The sequence below is a fragment of the Galleria mellonella genome, unplaced genomic scaffold (genome assembly GCF_026898425.1).
Source record: "Galleria mellonella isolate WM207_F2 unplaced genomic scaffold, CSIRO_AGI_GalMel_v1 utg132, whole genome shotgun sequence".
Taxonomy (NCBI): Eukaryota; Metazoa; Arthropoda; class Insecta; order Lepidoptera; family Pyralidae; genus Galleria; species Galleria mellonella.
The window spans coordinates 2812881-2832812 of record NW_026441989.1 but is presented as its reverse complement, the minus strand read 5'-3'; the positions used below and the strand labels follow the sequence as shown (position 1 = coordinate 2832812).

The 19932-nt window shown below is 32.4% G+C and overlaps 3 protein-coding genes and 1 long non-coding RNA gene across 8 annotated transcripts in view; 2 read left to right on the top strand and 2 right to left on the bottom strand.

The window, feature by feature from the left end:
* Positions 1–4351: 4351 nt before the first annotated feature.
* On the top strand, positions 4352–7084 carry LOC113518049 (uncharacterized). Of its 2 annotated transcripts, none has more exons than XM_031913300.2 (3): positions 4352–4549; positions 5482–5693; positions 6833–7084. In XM_031913300.2, the coding sequence occupies exons 1-3, from the start codon at positions 4508–4510 to the stop codon at positions 7029–7031; spliced, it is 453 nt and encodes a 150-aa protein (XP_031769160.2). In that variant the 5' UTR covers positions 4352–4507; the 3' UTR covers positions 7032–7084. The 2 variants fall into 2 exon arrangements, with proteins under 2 accessions (XP_031769160.2, XP_026758604.2); XM_026902803.3 differs by having other exon boundaries at positions 5479–5693.
* Positions 5211–7877, bottom strand: LOC128202194 (uncharacterized). The gene is made up of 4 exons (XR_008253636.1): positions 7689–7877; positions 6812–7060; positions 5411–5583; positions 5211–5330 (listed from the first exon to the last, which is right to left on the bottom strand). It is a non-coding gene; the product is annotated as an uncharacterized LOC128202194 (long non-coding RNA).
* A 93-nt stretch (positions 7878–7970) lies between these two features.
* Positions 7971–15543, top strand: LOC113518323 (myrosinase 1-like). 2 transcript variants are annotated; one of them, XM_026903187.3, is made up of 9 exons: positions 7971–8151; positions 9581–9672; positions 9761–10029; positions 10806–11210; positions 11898–12200; positions 12799–12933; positions 13246–13352; positions 14320–14455; positions 15436–15543. In XM_026903187.3, exons 1-9 carry the CDS (start codon positions 8108–8110, stop codon positions 15454–15456), a joined length of 1512 nt encoding a protein of 503 aa, XP_026758988.3. In that variant the 5' UTR covers positions 7971–8107; the 3' UTR covers positions 15457–15543. The 2 variants fall into 2 exon arrangements, with proteins under 2 accessions (XP_026758988.3, XP_052757519.1); XM_052901559.1 differs by lacking the exon at positions 15436–15543 and having other exon boundaries at positions 14320–14585.
* LOC113518510 (transcriptional coactivator yorkie) overlaps positions 15535–19932 on the bottom strand; it is a 45542-nt gene continuing 41144 nt past the window's right edge. For all 3 annotated transcript variants that reach the window (XM_026903480.3, XM_026903477.3, XM_026903479.3), the window contains one exon: positions 15535–18042. In XM_026903480.3, coding sequence (XP_026759281.1) covers positions 17947–18042 — 96 coding nt within the window. In that variant the 3' untranslated portion in view covers positions 15535–17946. The remainder of the gene's footprint in view (positions 18043–19932) is intronic.

The window sequence follows — 19932 nt, the reverse complement described above, 5'->3', positions numbered from 1 at the left end:
ATTGTATTGTAGTCATCTAATCAAAAAAGTAACTTTACTAATTTCTGCCCTCGACTTCCCCCGCATGATCAGGGTATGTTCACTGACCGTGATGAAAGTAGACTATGTTCTCTTTCATCCCATATAGTACTATACTAAATTCCATAGTGATTGATTCAACCATTAAGACGCTAAGAAGCAATGAACAAACAAACAAACTCACTTTCACATTTACGAGACTAATTTTATTTTTTTTAGCCACACACATCAGGTATGCAATCAGATGACCGATGCGCTTATATCAAATCCACGAATACCACACCCTCCCTATTCACACTAACGGTTTGCTTCTTGTCGTTTTTGTACCAATCATCATTACCTTAGCCATTAGCCGTTCACTGCTAAAAATAGGCCTCCCCATAGACTGATATAAAGAAACGTCCGGAGCCACCTGCATCTACTGATTCCTTGCAATGCAGTTAAGGTTGTCACTCCATCTAGTGGAGAGTCATCTTACACTCCGTTTACCGGTACGGGGTTGCCACTAAAGAATCTGTCTTCCTTATCGGCTGTCGGTTTTTAAGCTTTAATGTGATAAGCAAGTTGAAGTGGCAATAACCACTTCAACTTACTTTTCCTTCAAGCTATGTGAGTAACTTTGGTTTTTTGAGAATATCGTAATTTCGAATTCTGTCACACAAAGAAACTCCGAGAATACCCCTCTCTATGGCTCGTTGAGTAATTTTCTGAAACAGTGTTACTAAATAATTACATTTTTGTAACATTTTTTCAGGTCGACCTACACGTGATTGCCCCTGAAAACACTTATAACACTAGTTATATGCCGTAAATTTGCCCACATAAAACAGTATATAAAGTATCCTGTCTCCTAAGTTAAAATATTAATCTATCCATGTACTAAACTTCATTCGAATCCGTTCAGACGTTTAAGCGTAATTGGGTAACAAACATACAAACATATTTAGATATTTTCCATCTAAAGAATTAGATATGTAGTACGATTAAGTTAGATGTGTGTACTAAGCACAAGGCAGAAATTGACGAATATGCTAATTAAAAATTGATAAATGAGAGGTTGGAATGTGTTAAAAATGATCGACAACCATTGAAATAGTTTTTTTTTTTTTAATTAATATTTTATTTGAAATTATTGAGTGGGTTAATATGAAAAAATATTTATTATTTTAAAATTATATACTTATTCTAGATTAAATTGGCGCAACGCAATTTTCCAAAAGTAAATGAAATTAATTAATGTATTTTATTACAAATAAAACTCATATTTTACTTCGGAATTTCTACATGTTGTATTCTTTTAACCTACAAACCGATACCTTCACCTCATTACACTGATAAAGTGTAGTTCATAATTATCTACTTAAACCGATATACCTAATAAAAAAACGCAAGAATTGTAACTTTGATTAAAACAAAAAATCAAACGTTCTGTGTAATATATATACGCCGTTATCCTGACAACATTCAATATGAATTAATTATGTCTTCGGATACACAATTCGTCGTGTAAATGGTTAATCTATTATGACAAATTCCACAAGAATTAACCAAGATGGTTTCCAGGGGGAACCGCGTGGAGATCGACCTGATAGGGTATATTATTAGCAATAGAGCTAGCTATTAGATCTCCATTACTAATCTCTCCCGGGTATGCGATGTTGTTCTATTATATCTTCAGGCTCCCTAATTCGGTTTCCTAATCGGGGAATCTGATGCCAAAATCCGATGAGTACCGTTTAAAAAAAATACCTAACTGCCAAGTTTCTTGTGAGGTCTTCTCAGCATATGACAGCAAGTCATAACTCACGTTAGACATATAAAAAACTGATGATTTAATTTACATAAATATGGTTTATATTCTATTTAAAAAAAATTGTCTACCATCATAGTTAATTAGACTTAAATGTTATATTATCGCAATTGAACCTTTGCTCTTAGACAATTCGATAAACATGTTTGTTGAACTTGTATTACTACGTATCTAAATGGTACGGGCTAATATATTTCCATTAACGATGCATGGTGCATTACACCCAAGTTGTCTTAAAGCTTTTGTTTCTAATAACTAAAATATCTAAAATTAATGAGATTTGCTGAAACTACATAATTATATTTCAGTCACTATAATAGGCTCGATTCATTAGTAAGAATCTGTGAGAATAGTTTGAAATACACACGTACCTAGTCTGTCTATCTATACATAATAAAATCATTCATTAATTCATTTTAAATCCTTGAACTGTCCACTGCTAAACATAAGCCTTCCCCGTAAGAGGAGTTTTGCCAGTAGTCGCCACGCTTGCGCTTGGCAACCGCAGTTAGGCTTTTAGAGATGTTTTAAGAGAGACACTATTACCGATCCCTCTACCATTATGTTCCCTTAGTCGCTTCTTATGACACCATCGGGAAAGGAAGGGATAGTCTATTCTACACCGCGACCACACATCTTAAATACATATAAAATCGATTATCCTGAAAGATTCACCAACGCACAACGTAAACCACAAGAGCTAAAAACTTGATAATTGATAATTGATGAATTTTATAATGTAAACATCCACTAAGGAAGGAGATTTGAAAAACGATTGTATAAAAATCTATCATTTTCAAAGTTAGAAGCTTGAAATTTCATATACAAGCTTTAAGATAGAAATAAATAAATTCGTATTACAGCGTTTTTGAATGTCTGTTTTTGAAAAGGGAATTTAATATTAAAGCTTCCCACCAAAAATGAATACCTACATATACATTTTATTGTTTTTTTATACCATTGAACACTGAACAGAGTAAGACAAAATCTTTCCTAAGACTTAAGCGTTAGATACCGCTTGTAAGCCTAAGATCATCGACGTTTCTCGTTTTTTGGAGTTCCATTACTCAGACGAGAAATGGGATGGCAATTTTTTATTTTCGCTTTAAAAGGTTAACACGCTGATATGAAACTTACATTGTATGTACATTATACTACATCTATAATATGGATATATACGCTAAAAAAACTTTGTTTACATATTCAGGGAAGTATCGTAGTAGCATCGTAGATCGTATACTATAAAATATATTAAGTCAAACTACAGGCATTTACTGTAAGTTCACTGATGATTATTAAAATACCAATAATTCAGTTTATATAAACCTTAATTAAACTTACATTAGAATCTTAATATAATTTACATTAAATATTAAATTACTATATTAAATTACTATATTAAATTACTTTAAATTAATAGCTATTATCTATAGAAAAATTCGGCATAATGTTTCTTATTCTATATAATAATAAGTGTCTATATTAAAAACTGATATTCAGAATCTAGATTGAAAGTACGAGTAAATACCAAACGAAAGTAATTGTGGGCATGGCTGACAAATAAAAGTCAATGTTCTTCACGCCATTACATCGCCATTACCTACAACAATAAATTACTAGCGAAGTATTAACATAAAAAAAATTGCAGCAAGATCAAAATAATTAAGTTAAAGGAAGTTAATACATCTCCATGTATGTAAATGTCATGATAATCTTAAAAGAAATCCGATGTAATGCACCAATATATTATTATCCTCAACGTGTCATCCGGATAGGGAAAAGTTCGGTCGTCGTATAGCCGGTAAAACCATTTTAACAATTACCATGCACATGTGTAGTAATTGTTTTATTAAAGTCACATATTTTTGTATTTTAAAGCTAAATTAGGTAAACTGTAACATAAACTATCTTTAAATTTTTCTCTATATTTTCTTAGTATACTCGTATATTCAAAAGTAATTGTTTCATGTATAGTTTCATTAATATTTTATATGCCAGTTGTTTGAATTTGATAAAACTAGATCTGTTTAGAAGTACAAAACCTTAACCTTACGGCTAAGCTTACAGAGTATTTCGGGATAATATTCTTGAGTATTGTCATAGACCATAGATTAAGAATAGTACTTGCGGTTCACACAGGTTATAAAAAAATATAAGACCAAGTAGTGACCAATAAGTGCTGGCCTGCGTCACTTCAAAAATAAATTGTTTCGTATGGAATCTATGCAACCAGCTTACTGACTACGAAAATTTTACACTATAATAATAATATAGTCGGGTCTTTTACAATACCTATCGATATATTGTATACCTATAAATAACTGGCTAATAATATTTTTTATTTCCATATTTCATAAATGTAAAGGCAATATGGATACTAATGTTAATTTTAAGTGTTTATGGCATGGATTGATTACTGAATAAGAACAAGGATCTTTGATTAGTGACTCAATCAAAGAGTATAATATATATAAATCCCATAGATTAAAGATCCTACGGCGATAAATCTACTATTGACAATGTCAGTAAAAAAACTAAAATAGTCAATGTACGTAAAAAACTATAACAGATATAATTAACTTGCAGTAAAACAAAATCCAAAAATGTAAAAAAATAATTAGCAGAATAACAAGGTGAAGAATTAGTAAACTATATTCCTTCACTCGAATATGACACAGCATGAAACCCTATCGCCGTACTAATAAGGTTTTTATGGTTGAAGTATGCACCAAATTAAGACAACTAAGTATTTCTGTGTAGCAAGTAGATATCGAACTACAATAATTATCTGTAATATAAATATATACTAAATAATCTCATTCAGTAAATATAAAATAACTAAATAGAAGAAGTTAGCTGTCCACAGCTGAACATATGCCTCCACCTTGGGGGCTTTTGCCAGTAGTTTCCACGCTTGGCAGACGAGTTCGCTACCACAGTTAGGCTTTAGTGGGGTTTTAAGAGGAACGCTGCTGCTCGTTCCTCAATCATTAAATTGCCTAAGTCGCCTCTTACGATACCCAGGTGATAGGAAATGGTAGCCCATTTTATGCTGTAACCACATGACAGAAGAAGCATACATAGAGGTATTACTAGATCATTAATATGACTTTAAATAATAAAGAAACCTAATTAAGAAAGTAGATATAACTAACAACGTCGCTCTCGTGCGCTTACAATTATCAATTCTTAATATTCGATCCAATAAACAACAAACAAGCTGTAATGCTAAGCAGTAACTCACCTGATGGAAACTAATGGTCGTTGCTTATAAACATGAAATAAAATCATAATATAGTAATAAATGCAGTACTTCAGAGAAGCTTCCTCTCACATACGCTCCACGATCTTCCTGCCGAGGCTTTCCGTAGAGACTATAACATGAGGTTCTTCATTAAGGTTTCTTAAATATCGGCAACGCACGCGTGGCAACCCTGGTATTACAGGCGTCCATAGGATACGGTAATCCCGTTTACCATCAAACAGATCGTATACTTGTTTGCTGGCAAAGTAAAATAAAAACAACTTTTATTTGTTTTATGTAAGTAGATTCTTTAGAGCTATATACGCTATCCTACTTACGCATAGAAGTAGAAAATATTCTCCAGCTTTATCCAACTCCATATTATTTTCACTATGTAACTTTTCAGCAGCTACGCTCGGCGTCAAGGCTGGGTCGTGTGAAGGTACTGCTCCGAGAGTTCGCAAGCGATGTCTACTCTCTCTGGCGTTATGGTGCACCTTTTCCCACCTTCCTAAAACTCATAGGCACTCTAATACTCTGCCTGCTCGTTGTTATGCCACTTTTTTACCCCCTTTTTGTATTGATCATAACTTTCTTCACATTCGAAGGACTTTATCTTAGGTAAGCCTAAATTATTGAATGTCGATAGGCGTTGTGCATATACATACATACGATATACACATACTTTATACATTATTCATTTTACATACAATGCGTTGAGATCATACGATATCAGAAAGTAGAAACTATTTGAACAATCATCAAACTGCGACATCACAAATCAGTGTCTAACTACTGTCGATACACCCACTGCAATCTATCCATAGCAAATTGTGGGAAATTAACCTATGTTAATGTCGTCAATTAAATGGAAAAAAAATCAAAATGAGGATTTTTAAACATTTTATTGTAAAGACAAAAAAGATAATCAGTGTTTCCACTATTGATACGAATCACACAACTTGATATGCTTAAAATCAGTTTATCATAATCACTTTGAGCAATGGCTACGTTCTTACTAATAAAAAAGTTGTTGTAATGTATGAACGGCATCTATACTCGGCAAAGTTTTTCTTTGAAGCATTTCCCATGCAATGCAATGAAATTCCGAAGTTTCGGACTCAATTTCGTGTTTTAATTCATACCTAAATTAGCCTAGTAAATGGAGCTTAATATTTTGTTTGTCATAAATCCTACCAAAAAAGTCCAAAAGAATATTATTTTAATATTTTTAATGTTTTTAAACGGTAAGTATTATGTAATTTTAACATCAAATTTGTGTCTTGTTCGGCTCCGAAATTTTGGAAAATATTTCATGATAGGCCCTCTGTTCTCGTGTTGTAGCTTCATACTAATGCAATTTTTTTAGTTCCGATACAGAAATTGCAAACTTTTTGTAAATACGCTATTACATAATTTCATAAGAATCGTGATTGACAGTTAATTTTTGAAATTTATTATAAAGAATCAACAACAATACAAAAAAGCCAAAATAATAATTCCCAATTGCATTGATATTTTATTTAAAACCTACTTGATCCCTAGACACTTTTGATGTGTGTAAAATATAAGGCGCTCCACACACTGACCGCTCTCAGTTGCAATTTCTCTTTCTGCCACAGAGGCAAAGGGCAAGAATCGCGACGGTGTAAGTGAAGGTTGAAGTAGCATGATATAGTAACACTACGAAGGACAGCAGTATGAAAGTAAATTGGTAGCAGAGCGTGCATGTCACTTACCAATAATAATTTTATTTTCAGCTGGTGGACTGATCAATCATGGAGGTTCTTGCCAAATAGTATATTAAAACGGGCGTTGTCTGTCGCTTTCTATCCATGTGCTACTCGTGAGATGTGGAAAGTTCGAGATGTGCTAACCCGTGGAATACTTCTAATTCACTCTCTTGCCACCTCGGTGGATTATCTCTGTGTTATGCAAAGCTTGCTAGACGATTCTTGATATTCATAAATTACATTTGTTAATTAAAACTGTAAAATAAATAATCATTATTATTTTCAAGTATTTTATATGCACTACTTTTTATGATGCTACTCGTATAGAAAAGATTTTTAAGTTAGCAAGTAAAGCCGTGATTTCGAATCTAGTGAAACATTAAAACAACAATATAAATAAATAATAAGCATCAACGCAGTACTTAATTTTTTTTATGCAACTTAGAATGGCAAACAAGCTGACAGCCCACCTGATGGAAAGTGGTAACCGTTGCCTATAGACATGAGAAGTGCCATGGACATAACAGACTATACTGTCGCCCATGATACTCCCCCATACGTTTCCATTCCTGAGGACGCAGGAGTTATTCCTTTGTACCCTATAAATTCATTGCCATATCCAACCCTTCAAACTGAAACAGCCATGCAAACTCAACTGTTTCACGGTAGAAACACGAATGGGGCAGAGATGCCCAAGCAAACGTCTTTTGTAGAAAGTCTCCCTCTGGTATGTACGATGTAAACTTTTTTTATTTTTTTTTAGTATCCAAACCCACTAAGAACGCATTTTTTTATTTTGTAAACCTTTCTATGAAAATATTTTGCTAATTAGGAATTATTATCTTGTTAATATATAAAATATCTTGTTAGGATATTCACTCACGCTCATCTCCTAAACCACTCAACTAATTTTATAGAAATTTTGTACTTGAAAGATAGAATAGTTTTTAGCCTGACAAAAAAATGGAAAACGGTAAAAGGCAAAACATCTTTTGCCGTGTTCACTATTATTATAGTCTATTGAATAAACAACAATAATAAACACTAAAATATAAACTTCACATACTTCACATTTATCACATCTCTCACTATAAGGTAACAATGTCATTAGGAATTGACGTTATCTGGAGGGCATGCTAAAACTTACCTCGCGAGATACCGTTACAATACTGTGACTGGTCGGGCACTGAGTGCTGTAGTCGCAGTGTAGTTAGAATCTGTTCTGTGGGTGCCGTCTCTTAGGTGTTGCTAATCGCATAATTAAAACCTCTTCATAATCTAGTGAAGTTTTATAAAAGAATCATGGCTTGTTGGTCCCTTATCGCGTTGTTAGCGCTGAGCCAAACGTAAGTACATGTTTGTTTACGCCAACAATTGTTATACATACCTATATAATTGTTACATGGTAACCAAACCACTATGTTAATTAAATGAATTAAATTGATTTTTTAAATTTTTCTACCTTCATCAGTAAATGCTAGCTAGCGTATTTATTATAAGTGACAGCAAACACTTTTATTACGTACAAAAATTTTTATTAATATCAAATAAGTGTGTTTTTCATGATATTGACTATACTAATATTATGAAAAGGAAAGATTTGTTTGTTTGTTTGTAAAGAATAAATTAAAAAAATTACTTAGTCGATTTTTAAAATTCTTATATCTATAGAAAGCTATATTATCGGCAAGTAGCATAAGCTATATATCTATTATTTTCGAAAATTTTATCTAACCGTGCGAAGCCGAGCCGAATCTCGAGTTCTTTATAAAACTCTGATGTAGACAATGCACAGACTAAATTATATAGTCTAGAAATATTAATCTTTAATCTGAATTTCCTTATATGACGTGAATGGGGACTAAAATATAGAAAAGACACCTTGTCACTATAATTCCACCTAACAGAATGATTCGATCAATTCATAGTATACACTTAAAATTCCACAACCATGGTCACCGAATATATATACACAACCTTGTTTCCATTTTTATTCAATATTGAATTTTGATGTACCCAATGTTATTAGATACCTAACTATATTAGGTACAAAGAAACCTTAATTTTGGCAGAAAACTATTTACATAATTGGAAATTTACCAAAACGAAAATATTGTCGACTTGGTATAAGGAATTATGCCAATGAGTCGCTAACTTATATTGTCCATGGACATTTTTTTAGAACTTAGAAATTTCACCTGATGACGGCACTATGGATACAAAATCAAGTTAATAATAATAATAATTTTTATTTTCAGACTATAACTTGTTCCATTTTGTTAGCAACAATTTCCTTACAAATTATGTTAGTAAAAAAAAAACAAATAAAGTGAGCATTCAACTAAAGCAATTCACTCAAATGTGACCCAGCCGACTAGATCAGCATCTGAATGAAATGCCTAATTATAGGCAAATCATATCTCTCGTCTATTACTTTTAAAATGTTATTAGTGCTTGTCCTAACCCTGTATAATAGAGGAAGAAGGAATTGTTAGTAATTTGAATTATATGCTATCAATATTTCCTATCAAGTCGACTTCTACGCGATTCTTTTAGTTCCAAACTAAGCAAAGCCCATACTATAAGTAGAATAACTGAAAGAAATGCTTGAAACTTTATTTTGTAAATATAATTACTCATAATAAATACTGAGATTATTCTAAAAGAAACAATGAAAAAGTACAATACAATCAATTCTTAAAGTTATAGTATTATAAGTTACTCGTAGTTATATAAAACTGCTTAATAATATTAATACAGGCAATCCTATTTTAGGAGCTCTGCCCACTATACCAAATTCCCGGAAGGGTTTACATTCGGTGTAGCAACAGCTGCATATCAAATCGAAGGTGCCTGGAACGTCAGCGGTAAATAGTTTTCAACAAAACTGTTATTGAATTTGAACTACTAAAAATCTATATTTACTTGTTTGTTTGATGACGCTATATAATCTAGGTAAATCTGAAAATGTATGGGATCGTCTCACCCATACTCGACCTGACATGATTGCTGATGGTACAAACGGAGATATAGCATGCGACTCCTACAACCGTTACCGAGAGGACGTCGAGGAATTGGCGTACCTTGGGGTGGACTTCTACCGCTTCTCTTTATCTTGGGCTCGAATACTACCAACGGGTCAAGTCAACTATTTGAATCCTGATGGAATCCGTTACTACAATGATTTACTTGAGGCGCTTGAAGCGAAAAACATTGAACCACTTGTAAGATTTTTTATTAACTTTACTTTTGTCATGAAAAATGTACACCTAGAACTATTCACTGTAGGTGGGTAATATATAAGAATATCTATATATTGGCTCAACAACAAGTATGTTAAGTGTCTGTTATCCAATATTTTATGTCGAAATGAATATACGAGTAGATATCCGATCTGTACGGGCGATATCGGAATGGACAATGTTTTACGCCATCTATGCTAAAAAGAATATAATACATAAATATATGAACGGTACCAATTTTACCCTTGCTTACTGTCCAGACCTGAGGATAACACTTTAGTATAATTGTAGTTGCAATATTAACCCAATAACAAATATATTAAATACCAATTATAATATAAAAATTAAAAACCCAATCAAAATGAATACCTATATTAATTCGACTAGTATAGGTAATATCAAAATATGTGATATCCTTTTTTCTGCTACCAATATATAGAGACTCAGTATATGGATATCAGAACTGACCAATATTACTCATGCTTAACTTGAACTAATTTGTAAGTAAACTCACACTAAGTATATGTGTCTATTTACGAACTACACTATATTTTTACATATACATACGTATTCATTAAATATTTTTACTAACTAGAAACTATATTAGCAAACTTGCCTTTCAGACCGAAACCCAACAAAGCACACATTGCTGCTTCACAACCTATAAAACATAAACCAATTGTATTAATTGAATTACACAAAACTCTATGACCATAATTGTAGGAATATATGATTTTAAATCGTAGATTACTTTCCAGGTTACGCTTTTCCATTGGGACTTGCCCCAATCTTTACAAGATTTAGGAGGTTGGGCCAATCCTAAAATGATCGAATACTTCCGTGATTATGCAGATGTTTGTTTTCGAGAATTTGGTGACAAAATAAAATCTTGGATAACTTTCAACGAACCTTACGAGATTTGCGAAGATGCTTATGGTGACGAGAAAAAAGCACCAGCAGTTAACAGTCACGGTGTTGGAAACTACTTATGTAGTGACACTTTACTGAAAGCACACGCTGAAGTATATCATTTGTACAACGACACGTATCGTTCAAAACAAAATGGCAAAGTTATGATCTCCATTAACTCAATTTGGTATGAACCCAAAGATCCTGAAAATGCTGAGCAGGTTACTTTGGCTGAAGTGGCAAATCAGTTTAAAGTAAGTACTCAGGTAGAGTTTTGTAATAGGTCTAAGAATCTAATAGTTATATTCCATATACATAAGAAATCAGATATTTCAGATTTCATGAATTATATATTTAAGAAGTGTTATATTCTGCACGCGTATTCTTTATGGTTATGTATTGAGATCATTCGACGGAATTACATGATTAGGCGTAATGAGTATACCAAGTGATGTCCTTAATACTGGTCATAAAATAATTTTCCTCAAGGACTATACTCCAAAAATAAAAATATTTTTTAAACTTTTAGTGCAAGGTAAATCTTTCAGTTACGTTTTGCATGAGAAGTTAAAAAAATATTTTAAAAATTCTACTATCTCCAAAAATCAATTTAGTATTATGTGGTTGTATAATAATGAGGTTGCGACTGAGTTTCCACATGTGGACTAGCGTTCCCGTTGCCTGCAATGTATACACCCAGACAGTTCGAGGTCCACGCGGTCCGCCTAGAAACCATCATGATTAATAAGTAGATTCACTACAATAAGCCGACTAGCCTGACTTCATTCTCATCGTTTCACCCTCTACTGGCATCCTGCTATTGTACAATATTGTCATAAGCAATTGTATCGTGCTTCCTTTACTATAATTTAAAAAAAATGGTTTTAAAGGTTTAATGAAATTAATTAATTTAATAACCTAGGCATTTATATAATTTCCAGTTTGGTTGGTTTGCTCACCCTATATTTACTGAAGAGGGTGGTTACCCATCGATTATGGTTGAAAACGTAGCCCGCCAAAGCGAGGCTGAAGGTTATCCGCGGCCTCGCTTGGAACAGTTTGATGAATATTGGATTCAAAGGATAAAGGGTACATCAGATTTCTTAGGCATCAATCACTATACGACACATTTAATTACTGGTGCCGGCGTAGATCCCGTAGCCAAATCTCCATCTTGGCTGAAAGATATTGGAGCTCTTACAACTATGGAAGTAGGTGAAGAATCAGCATCCGAGTGGCTTAGGGTAAGTACCATTTTTAACCTCTTTATCACCTGGCTTAGTACCCCTAAGCCAGGCGATCAAACACTAACTAAAATCAGCAACTTAATTCTGACTATGACAAATAATTTAAATCGGAATCAGTTGTTTAACGCATAATTTCGACAGGAATACGTACATATACATACATATATGCGCCACCTACACTTTGTCTTTTTTTCTTTTGTCAATGTCCTCTACCCAAAGGTTGTCTGGAAGAGATTGCTTAGCGATTAGGCCGCCTTTTGTATCATTTCTCATTTACAATTAAATGTATTTACTATTTTTAAAATGGTGCAATAAAGTATAAATAAATAAATTTAAAAGGAACATTAAGGTAACTAAAATATTTTTTAGTAATATTAGTCTGACGCAACCCTTTTAGACAAGTGGCAAATGAATCTGTTGGTAAATACATTTACATTAGATCGTGAATAGATAGATTTGGCGTTGCTGTCTAGTTTATGCGTGCGGCAGCGATATCGTATCTATCGATAGATTTGTATGCTACTTGTATATGGACATATGGGGACAAATCAGTTACTGTATATTTAATTGATTAATATAACATTTTGTGTAACAGGTGGTACCTACTGGATTTGCAAATTTACTTCGCTGGTGCAAATCTTCTTACAACGACCCACCAATTTATATAACTGAGAATGGTGTATCTGACCGCGGCACACTACAAGATTACAAACGCATCCAATATTTTAACGTCAGTATTTATTACCTTCATTTAAACTAAATAGAATTTACTAAAATATATCATAGCAATATTTTTTCGAATGTCAGTGTTTAAGAAAAAAAATATATATTAAATAATAATACACAATTAACCTTATATTCCTTCCAGCTGGATATTTGTCTATTTTATGCAAAATTATTTTAATTTATTTTAACACAGATTCTTTACTAAATATGCCTAGAAAACCTTACCTTTAAAATAAGATTATATTCACTATTCTATAATTGTCTAAAAGTAGATACATAATCAAGTACTATTCTTTAAGAGAAAATTATATTTTAGGATTACCTCACAGAAATTTTAAATGTAATCTATGAGGATGGAGTTAATGTCCTGGGCTACACAGCCTGGACTTTGATGGATAATTTTGAATGGAGAGCAGGATTCTCGTAAGTAAACGTAGTAACCATACTAACTTTATAATTAAATTCTAATACTATCTATATGAGGGAAAAGGGATTGTTAGTAATGGAGACTGAGAATCCTACTGCTAGCAATATACCCAACCAGGTCGACCTCCTCGCGGTTCTCCCTGGAAACTATCATGGTTAATTCCTAATGAATTCATCATGATGGGCTAACTGGCCTGTTTTCATTCTCATCTATCACCCTTCACTGGTGCTCCGCCAGCGTATCCCGTTAGCGCAGGCGGGGTTACCATACCATTTTCACCCATAAAAAAAAACTATCTATATATACGTTAGGTCCGGGGCAGACGCAAACTGATGACGTTATTTTTCTTTCTTAATTAAATAAAAATAAATTCATTATTAACTTCGGTCGATGCCAATCTCAATATTTGTAAACCAAAACTTAGCTACCTCTACATATATGCTTAAATACTTAGGTAGGTACATAAATTTTCAAGAACTGTAAAAATACCGCGTTATTTATAATACTAATTACAATAACTGTGCCTACTACTTCATTCATCTGATTGTAAGTCACTTTCACATAATAAAGATATAACAAGGAAATTGCCCTCGATCAAAGGTTTCGAAAGTTAGGACAAAATTTATACCTACTCGCCCTTTAATTATTTATCAGAATCTTTAGGATTTTATATTTATTTTTGCATTAGGTACTAGATATGACTATAGTAGCTGCATCCTATACTTATTCTCATATCACTGTTCTTGATTACTTTTCACCAAGATAAGTCCAACATGGTCGACTGACCTTTCTGGTATTTATTTAGTTTGTAAAACTGTTTTCTGCATGAACAATTTTAACTCGAGTCTCTAGATCTATGTATATGAAAATTAGAATTTTAATTTTAAATACACTGAGGCTCTAGGACTAATTTCGTTTTTGTTTTATTATTTTTGTTCATATTATTTGTTTTTCGTTCTACAGGGAGCGTTTTGGTTTATACTACGTGGACATAAATGACCCTGCTCTACCTCGGACGCCGAAATTGTCCGCAGAGTACTATCGTCAACTTACAAATACTAGAGAACTACCTCAAGACGACCGCTTTAAGGACCCCGCCGTAAGAAAACAGTAATAATTAACAAAAAGCATGTTTGTAAATAATTTAAACTGAAGTGCGCTTAAATTTGTTCCACTTATGTGATAATATTGTAGAACTAACAGTTATTTAATAAACTGTTATATTATTATTGCTTTTTAATACTTACCAGTAGATACGTAATTGTACGTTTGAAGAATATTCGGTGTAGGTACTCAAACTGTTTTTTTTATATCGACTAACATAAAAATTTGATACTTTAGTATTTGTAATAATACCTAGATATCTAATTAATGCTTATACTAATACTGACAATCCATTACACGTTCCTGTACACGTAATAATATAATTTGCTTTTTATATAATTGGCACTTTAAGTAAACTATTTGGAACGTGTTATTTTAGAAATTGGTCATTCGAAACATATATTTATTACATAACACATTACACACATAACAAGTTATGTATCTATATCGAAATAATATTATATTCAAAAACTATTATTTGAAACATAGTAATGTATGTAAAAATAGTTATAGTTATTTGACTCTTATTGTATATTATTTCTATATAAAGGCGAAAGTTGTTTAGAAAATATGATAACTATTAAAAAGCAGATTTATATAATCTGCTGTAGTTGCAAACGTTCAGTAATAAGGTACGTGATGTATTTTATTATATATATATATATATATATATATATATATATATATATATATATATATATATATATATCTATATATATATTTTTTTTTTTTTTTTTTTTTTTTTTTTTTTTTTTTTTTTTTTTTTTTTTTTTTTTATTGTGAGAACATATTATGAGCATGTACGGTTGAACTAAAGAGTAATAGTACTGTTTCAGCTTAAATGCTTACTTGGCTGTATTATTATGCATCTGTAATGTAATTTTTAATATTAAATATAATAAATATCCTTTAAATCACGTAGAATAATTTACGCACGTTCATTTAAATTAACGTTCCTGTTTGTCGCTTCAACAGAAAGTTCATGATGAATTCTGATGATGTCAATATAAATATTGTGATCGCCGAGACCAATTAGGTGTATGTATATTCTAGGAGTGAAGTAAATTAAAAGTATTAAAACAAGTATTATTTTATTTAATTCATATTATTCGTATAAGAATATCGAATTATTTACAATGAGGATATTGTAAATTATTTGCTTTTGATACACATCGTTTCCTTTGTTATAACATCAATATAAGTAAAGTTACATACACTACAGAGAAAACTTGCTTCTGCTATCAGACTGAAAAGATATGTTTGTAATTATAAAGGCTATACTTAGAAATAAACGATATAATTTACACTTGATATATTGTTCAGAATATTATTCTGCAACAAGCCACGTCACAGAGCAGGCCCAAAGCGGCCGAGCACAGTGAACTGTTAGCAAAATGGAATGTTTCATAATATGTTATTAAAGCAACAGATTATGTAAATAAGTATATTGCGGGCATGTATATATTATTCAATCGCAGCCACAGACAAAAAGAATATTCAAATACTACACAGTACATTAATTGAATCAGCTCACGAGGCTTCGTAAACATCAAAAGTTTGAGAATAATCAACCGAACAATATGTAAAGCATCGTAACTTAGGGAACATAAGAACTATTACACGAATACAAATAAAATATAACGAATGGACCTACAGAATACAAAATTAAATGTATCAAAACCCAGCACCGTTACCTCTAATTACAATAGTTACACAGAAGCTTATAAATCTTATTTTATATAAATGAAAGTTACATTAAAGTCTTATAAGAGTAATAGTATTTTCCTAATATGGCAAAGTTTTCAATGTAGCATTTAAAATAGTCCTAATTTCATTATGATAAGTCAATAAAGATTGTAGAATTCATCACACTCTCATAAGTAAATAAAAACATCTAAAGACTAGGTGGGCTAAAACACAATTTTGAGAAGGTTTCGACATTCTGACAATATACGAGTGATAGATTTGTACAGATCGATAAGATAAAGTTAACGATATAATACTTGTATGACAGTGAAGATATGTTTATAAGTTATCTCAGTTGGCACCATATAGTTGTTGAATTCGTTTATATTGCACACTATCTATAAACAGCTAACGTATCTTCTAACTTTGCGAGTTAGAAAATTAATATGAAAAATGTATCAAAATTCATTTCATCTTATATCACTAAATATAGTAAGAGCTATAGTGATAGTCACATGTCAAAAAGTCGCGCCTAACTCATAATGGCTCCAACGACACAATTTCCGTTATTGTCTACACGAGCAGAATCATCCGGCTACATTTATATGTAGCCGGATGATTCCAGTAACTATATCAAATTACTCTCCGAGCCATTTCATTAAAGATAAGTAATTATAATAGATGCCAACATAATCATTATTTGTCTAGTCCCCCATTAAGGATAAAAACTTAACTACTATCGAATAATCTCGAAACAAATACCAAAGGACGGTGTAAGTAGACGAAACACATTGCTACAAGTATATAATTAATTATAATTAATCCCATATGAATACATCGAAATTCTGAATATAAAAATGTAGAAATATTTTAACATCTAAATTACAAAACACAATAAATAACTTTCTTTAAGGCACGATAAGGCACTGTTAAGTTATAGGTGTTATCACAATCGTAATTTAGTAGACACACGACTTTGTATCAAACCAGGCAGTACGGCTAATTTTTACAATAACTTTTAGAAGAATAGGATTTCCGACAATCTTAAACAAAAAGAACATGGGAATCCTAGCCTATTTATTAAATTGCGTTGCAACGTCACTCCTTTCAACTACGAAAGGAGGCTTGCAGCGACCGGGAAGGGTCGGGCTTGCGCCCTATTTGTATCTAACTAATTATGACTAGCCATTCATGACAGTCATGGTCAATAACATAGCGTTACGTGGCATTTGATTTAGTATAAACCGCTCGCAATTTATGGCCAATAGGCAACTATTATTGTCCTTCACAGTACAAAAAAAATTATAATATAACACCAATGTAAAAACACTTAGTGAATTTATGATTAGTACAAACGTTACCTCGTTCAGGCACAAACATACAAATACACATGTGTCAATTCATGAATATAATGCGCTTATTGCACAGAATTCAGTGTTTCTATCTCATTCGAATAAATGCAGAGACGACAAAACCAATTCTGAGTAATTAGCGATGGTCTAATTACATGTATTTAAATCAATATGATGACAGCAGCACCACAACGACACACAAACCAAATAAACGGCATTCATACGTTACTCTAGTTATTGTATTTCGTATTGAAATATACACCATCATTAGCGTATTGTCACCGACACTGCATATAATTGACGCCATGTAAAGTGGTAAGTACGCTAAATAAACATAGTATCTAATGTAAAAGTTTATGAGCATCGGACGTGCACCTTGTAAACGGTCGCGCAATCGTGCAAGCCAGCGCCCGAATTGCGCAGGAGGCGAGCGAAGCTGCGACGACGCTTAAAGCCAGGTCAGCGCGTTACCAGGCTTATTGGACGTCGGATTTATCAACGACTGCACATCGTCCAACAGCATGTCATTTGTCAACTCGCTCAACTGAAACCAAAACAACATAATGTTATTCGCAGTTTTTTTATACAACATAGCAAACAATCTAACGGGCCGCCCGATACAAAGAGGCAGCTGTGCCTATAAACATAAACAGCACCTTAAACATAACAGAATACACCGTAATACATGTGATGCCCCTGTCTCGTGCCTTACCATTTCTAAGTACTATAGTATATACCTTGATTATCTATAATTTCCTTCACATACCCCTTAATTCAAAACAAAACAACCGTGCAAATAGTCTGTTAAGCAAAAACATAAATAGGACACAAGTATCTATACAGGATTTTAGGCTATTTTTTTTAGTCTCTAGTGAAGAGAGCCAGGGATCAATTTAAGCGTTATTACATAACGATTATCCATACAGCTTCATAAATTTTCAAATTTGTAATATTACATATATTAATGATTAGTTGGTTGCAATTACTAGAAATGAAAAAAAAAAACCTCTAATAATGACAATTAACCTAACACTGTTGTCATGAATAGTGATATTTAAAATTGGAACACAAATCACAGCCATATTAACAATTATACTATGACGATGACTACCATGACGATCATATATCAATAATTCTTGTCGCTACTGAGAACTAAGGTTTTACCTTTTAGTTTATGTGTCAGAGAATGCACTTAACTATCGGGTCTTTTACATATAGCTTCTTCACAAAGACAATGAATAATTATTTTCTAGACTAATATTACAAAAAACAAAGATTTGATTGTTTGTTTGTAATGTATAAACACGAGAACTCCTCAACCAATTTTAAAAATTCTTTCATTTTTAGAAAGTTACATTATCAGCAAATAACATATGCTATATATTATTTTCGAAAATGCTATCTACTCATGTGAAGCTGGGCCGAATCGCTAGTATATTATAAACTATAATAAAACACAGGCAATTTAGCTAATTTGCCGTAATCATCACAAATAATAATAGTTCATAATCGTGCTTCCTTTAAATTTTATGAAGTCTATTATACAATAATGATAAATATTTTAAATAATAATTAACCAATTTAATCATGACAATGACGCGCGAAAATGTGTCACAATCACCACATAACGTTCATGGAATTATGGAACGAGGAAAATAATGTAGGAACGGGATAATATCGTGAGAAATTCTAATATAACAGCAAGAATGGTGTGCCCTTGTTCTAATTATATTACTATACTAAGTGATAGCGTGAAGTCGTCAGTACGTCTTTAATATTTTTTTCGTCAAAGGTGGAACGGTTTAACTGTAGATGTACTACTATCATTATCATCATATCAGCCGTAAACTGCCAATGCTGAACATAGGCCTCCTCCATAAAGGGGGTTTTGCCAGTAGTTGCCACGTTTGGCAGACGGGTTGGCGTCCGCAGGCTTTGGTGATGTTCAAAGAGAAACACTGCTGCCCATTTCTTGACCATTAAATTAATCGCCTAATACGGACACACAGGGGAAAGGAAGAGCTGGCCCATTCTACGCCGGGACTACACGGCGAATATACTACTAAATTAGGACGTTATTCCTCCGCACCAACTTAAATTCAAATTTATTTTCTATATAACTATCTCTTACCGAAGCCGGTTTTAGCGAAACTAACGTCCTTGGGTAAGTTTTTGACGACGCCCCTTTCCCTGACTACGAAACGAAAAAAAGTGCTCCTGAGCAAACTTTCACGATTATCTCATATAGGTCGTCCTTTTATCCTTTTGCTGTTACATTATAAGTCATTAAATCTAATAAACTGTACTATAAAACTATATTTAAAATAAACAATAAATAAATCAATTTTAACCATTGAAAACAAAACAGTGTTAATGTACTCTCAATCTCTTTCTCGCGACTTTGCCCTCGTGAAATAAGATAAAAATTATCCTA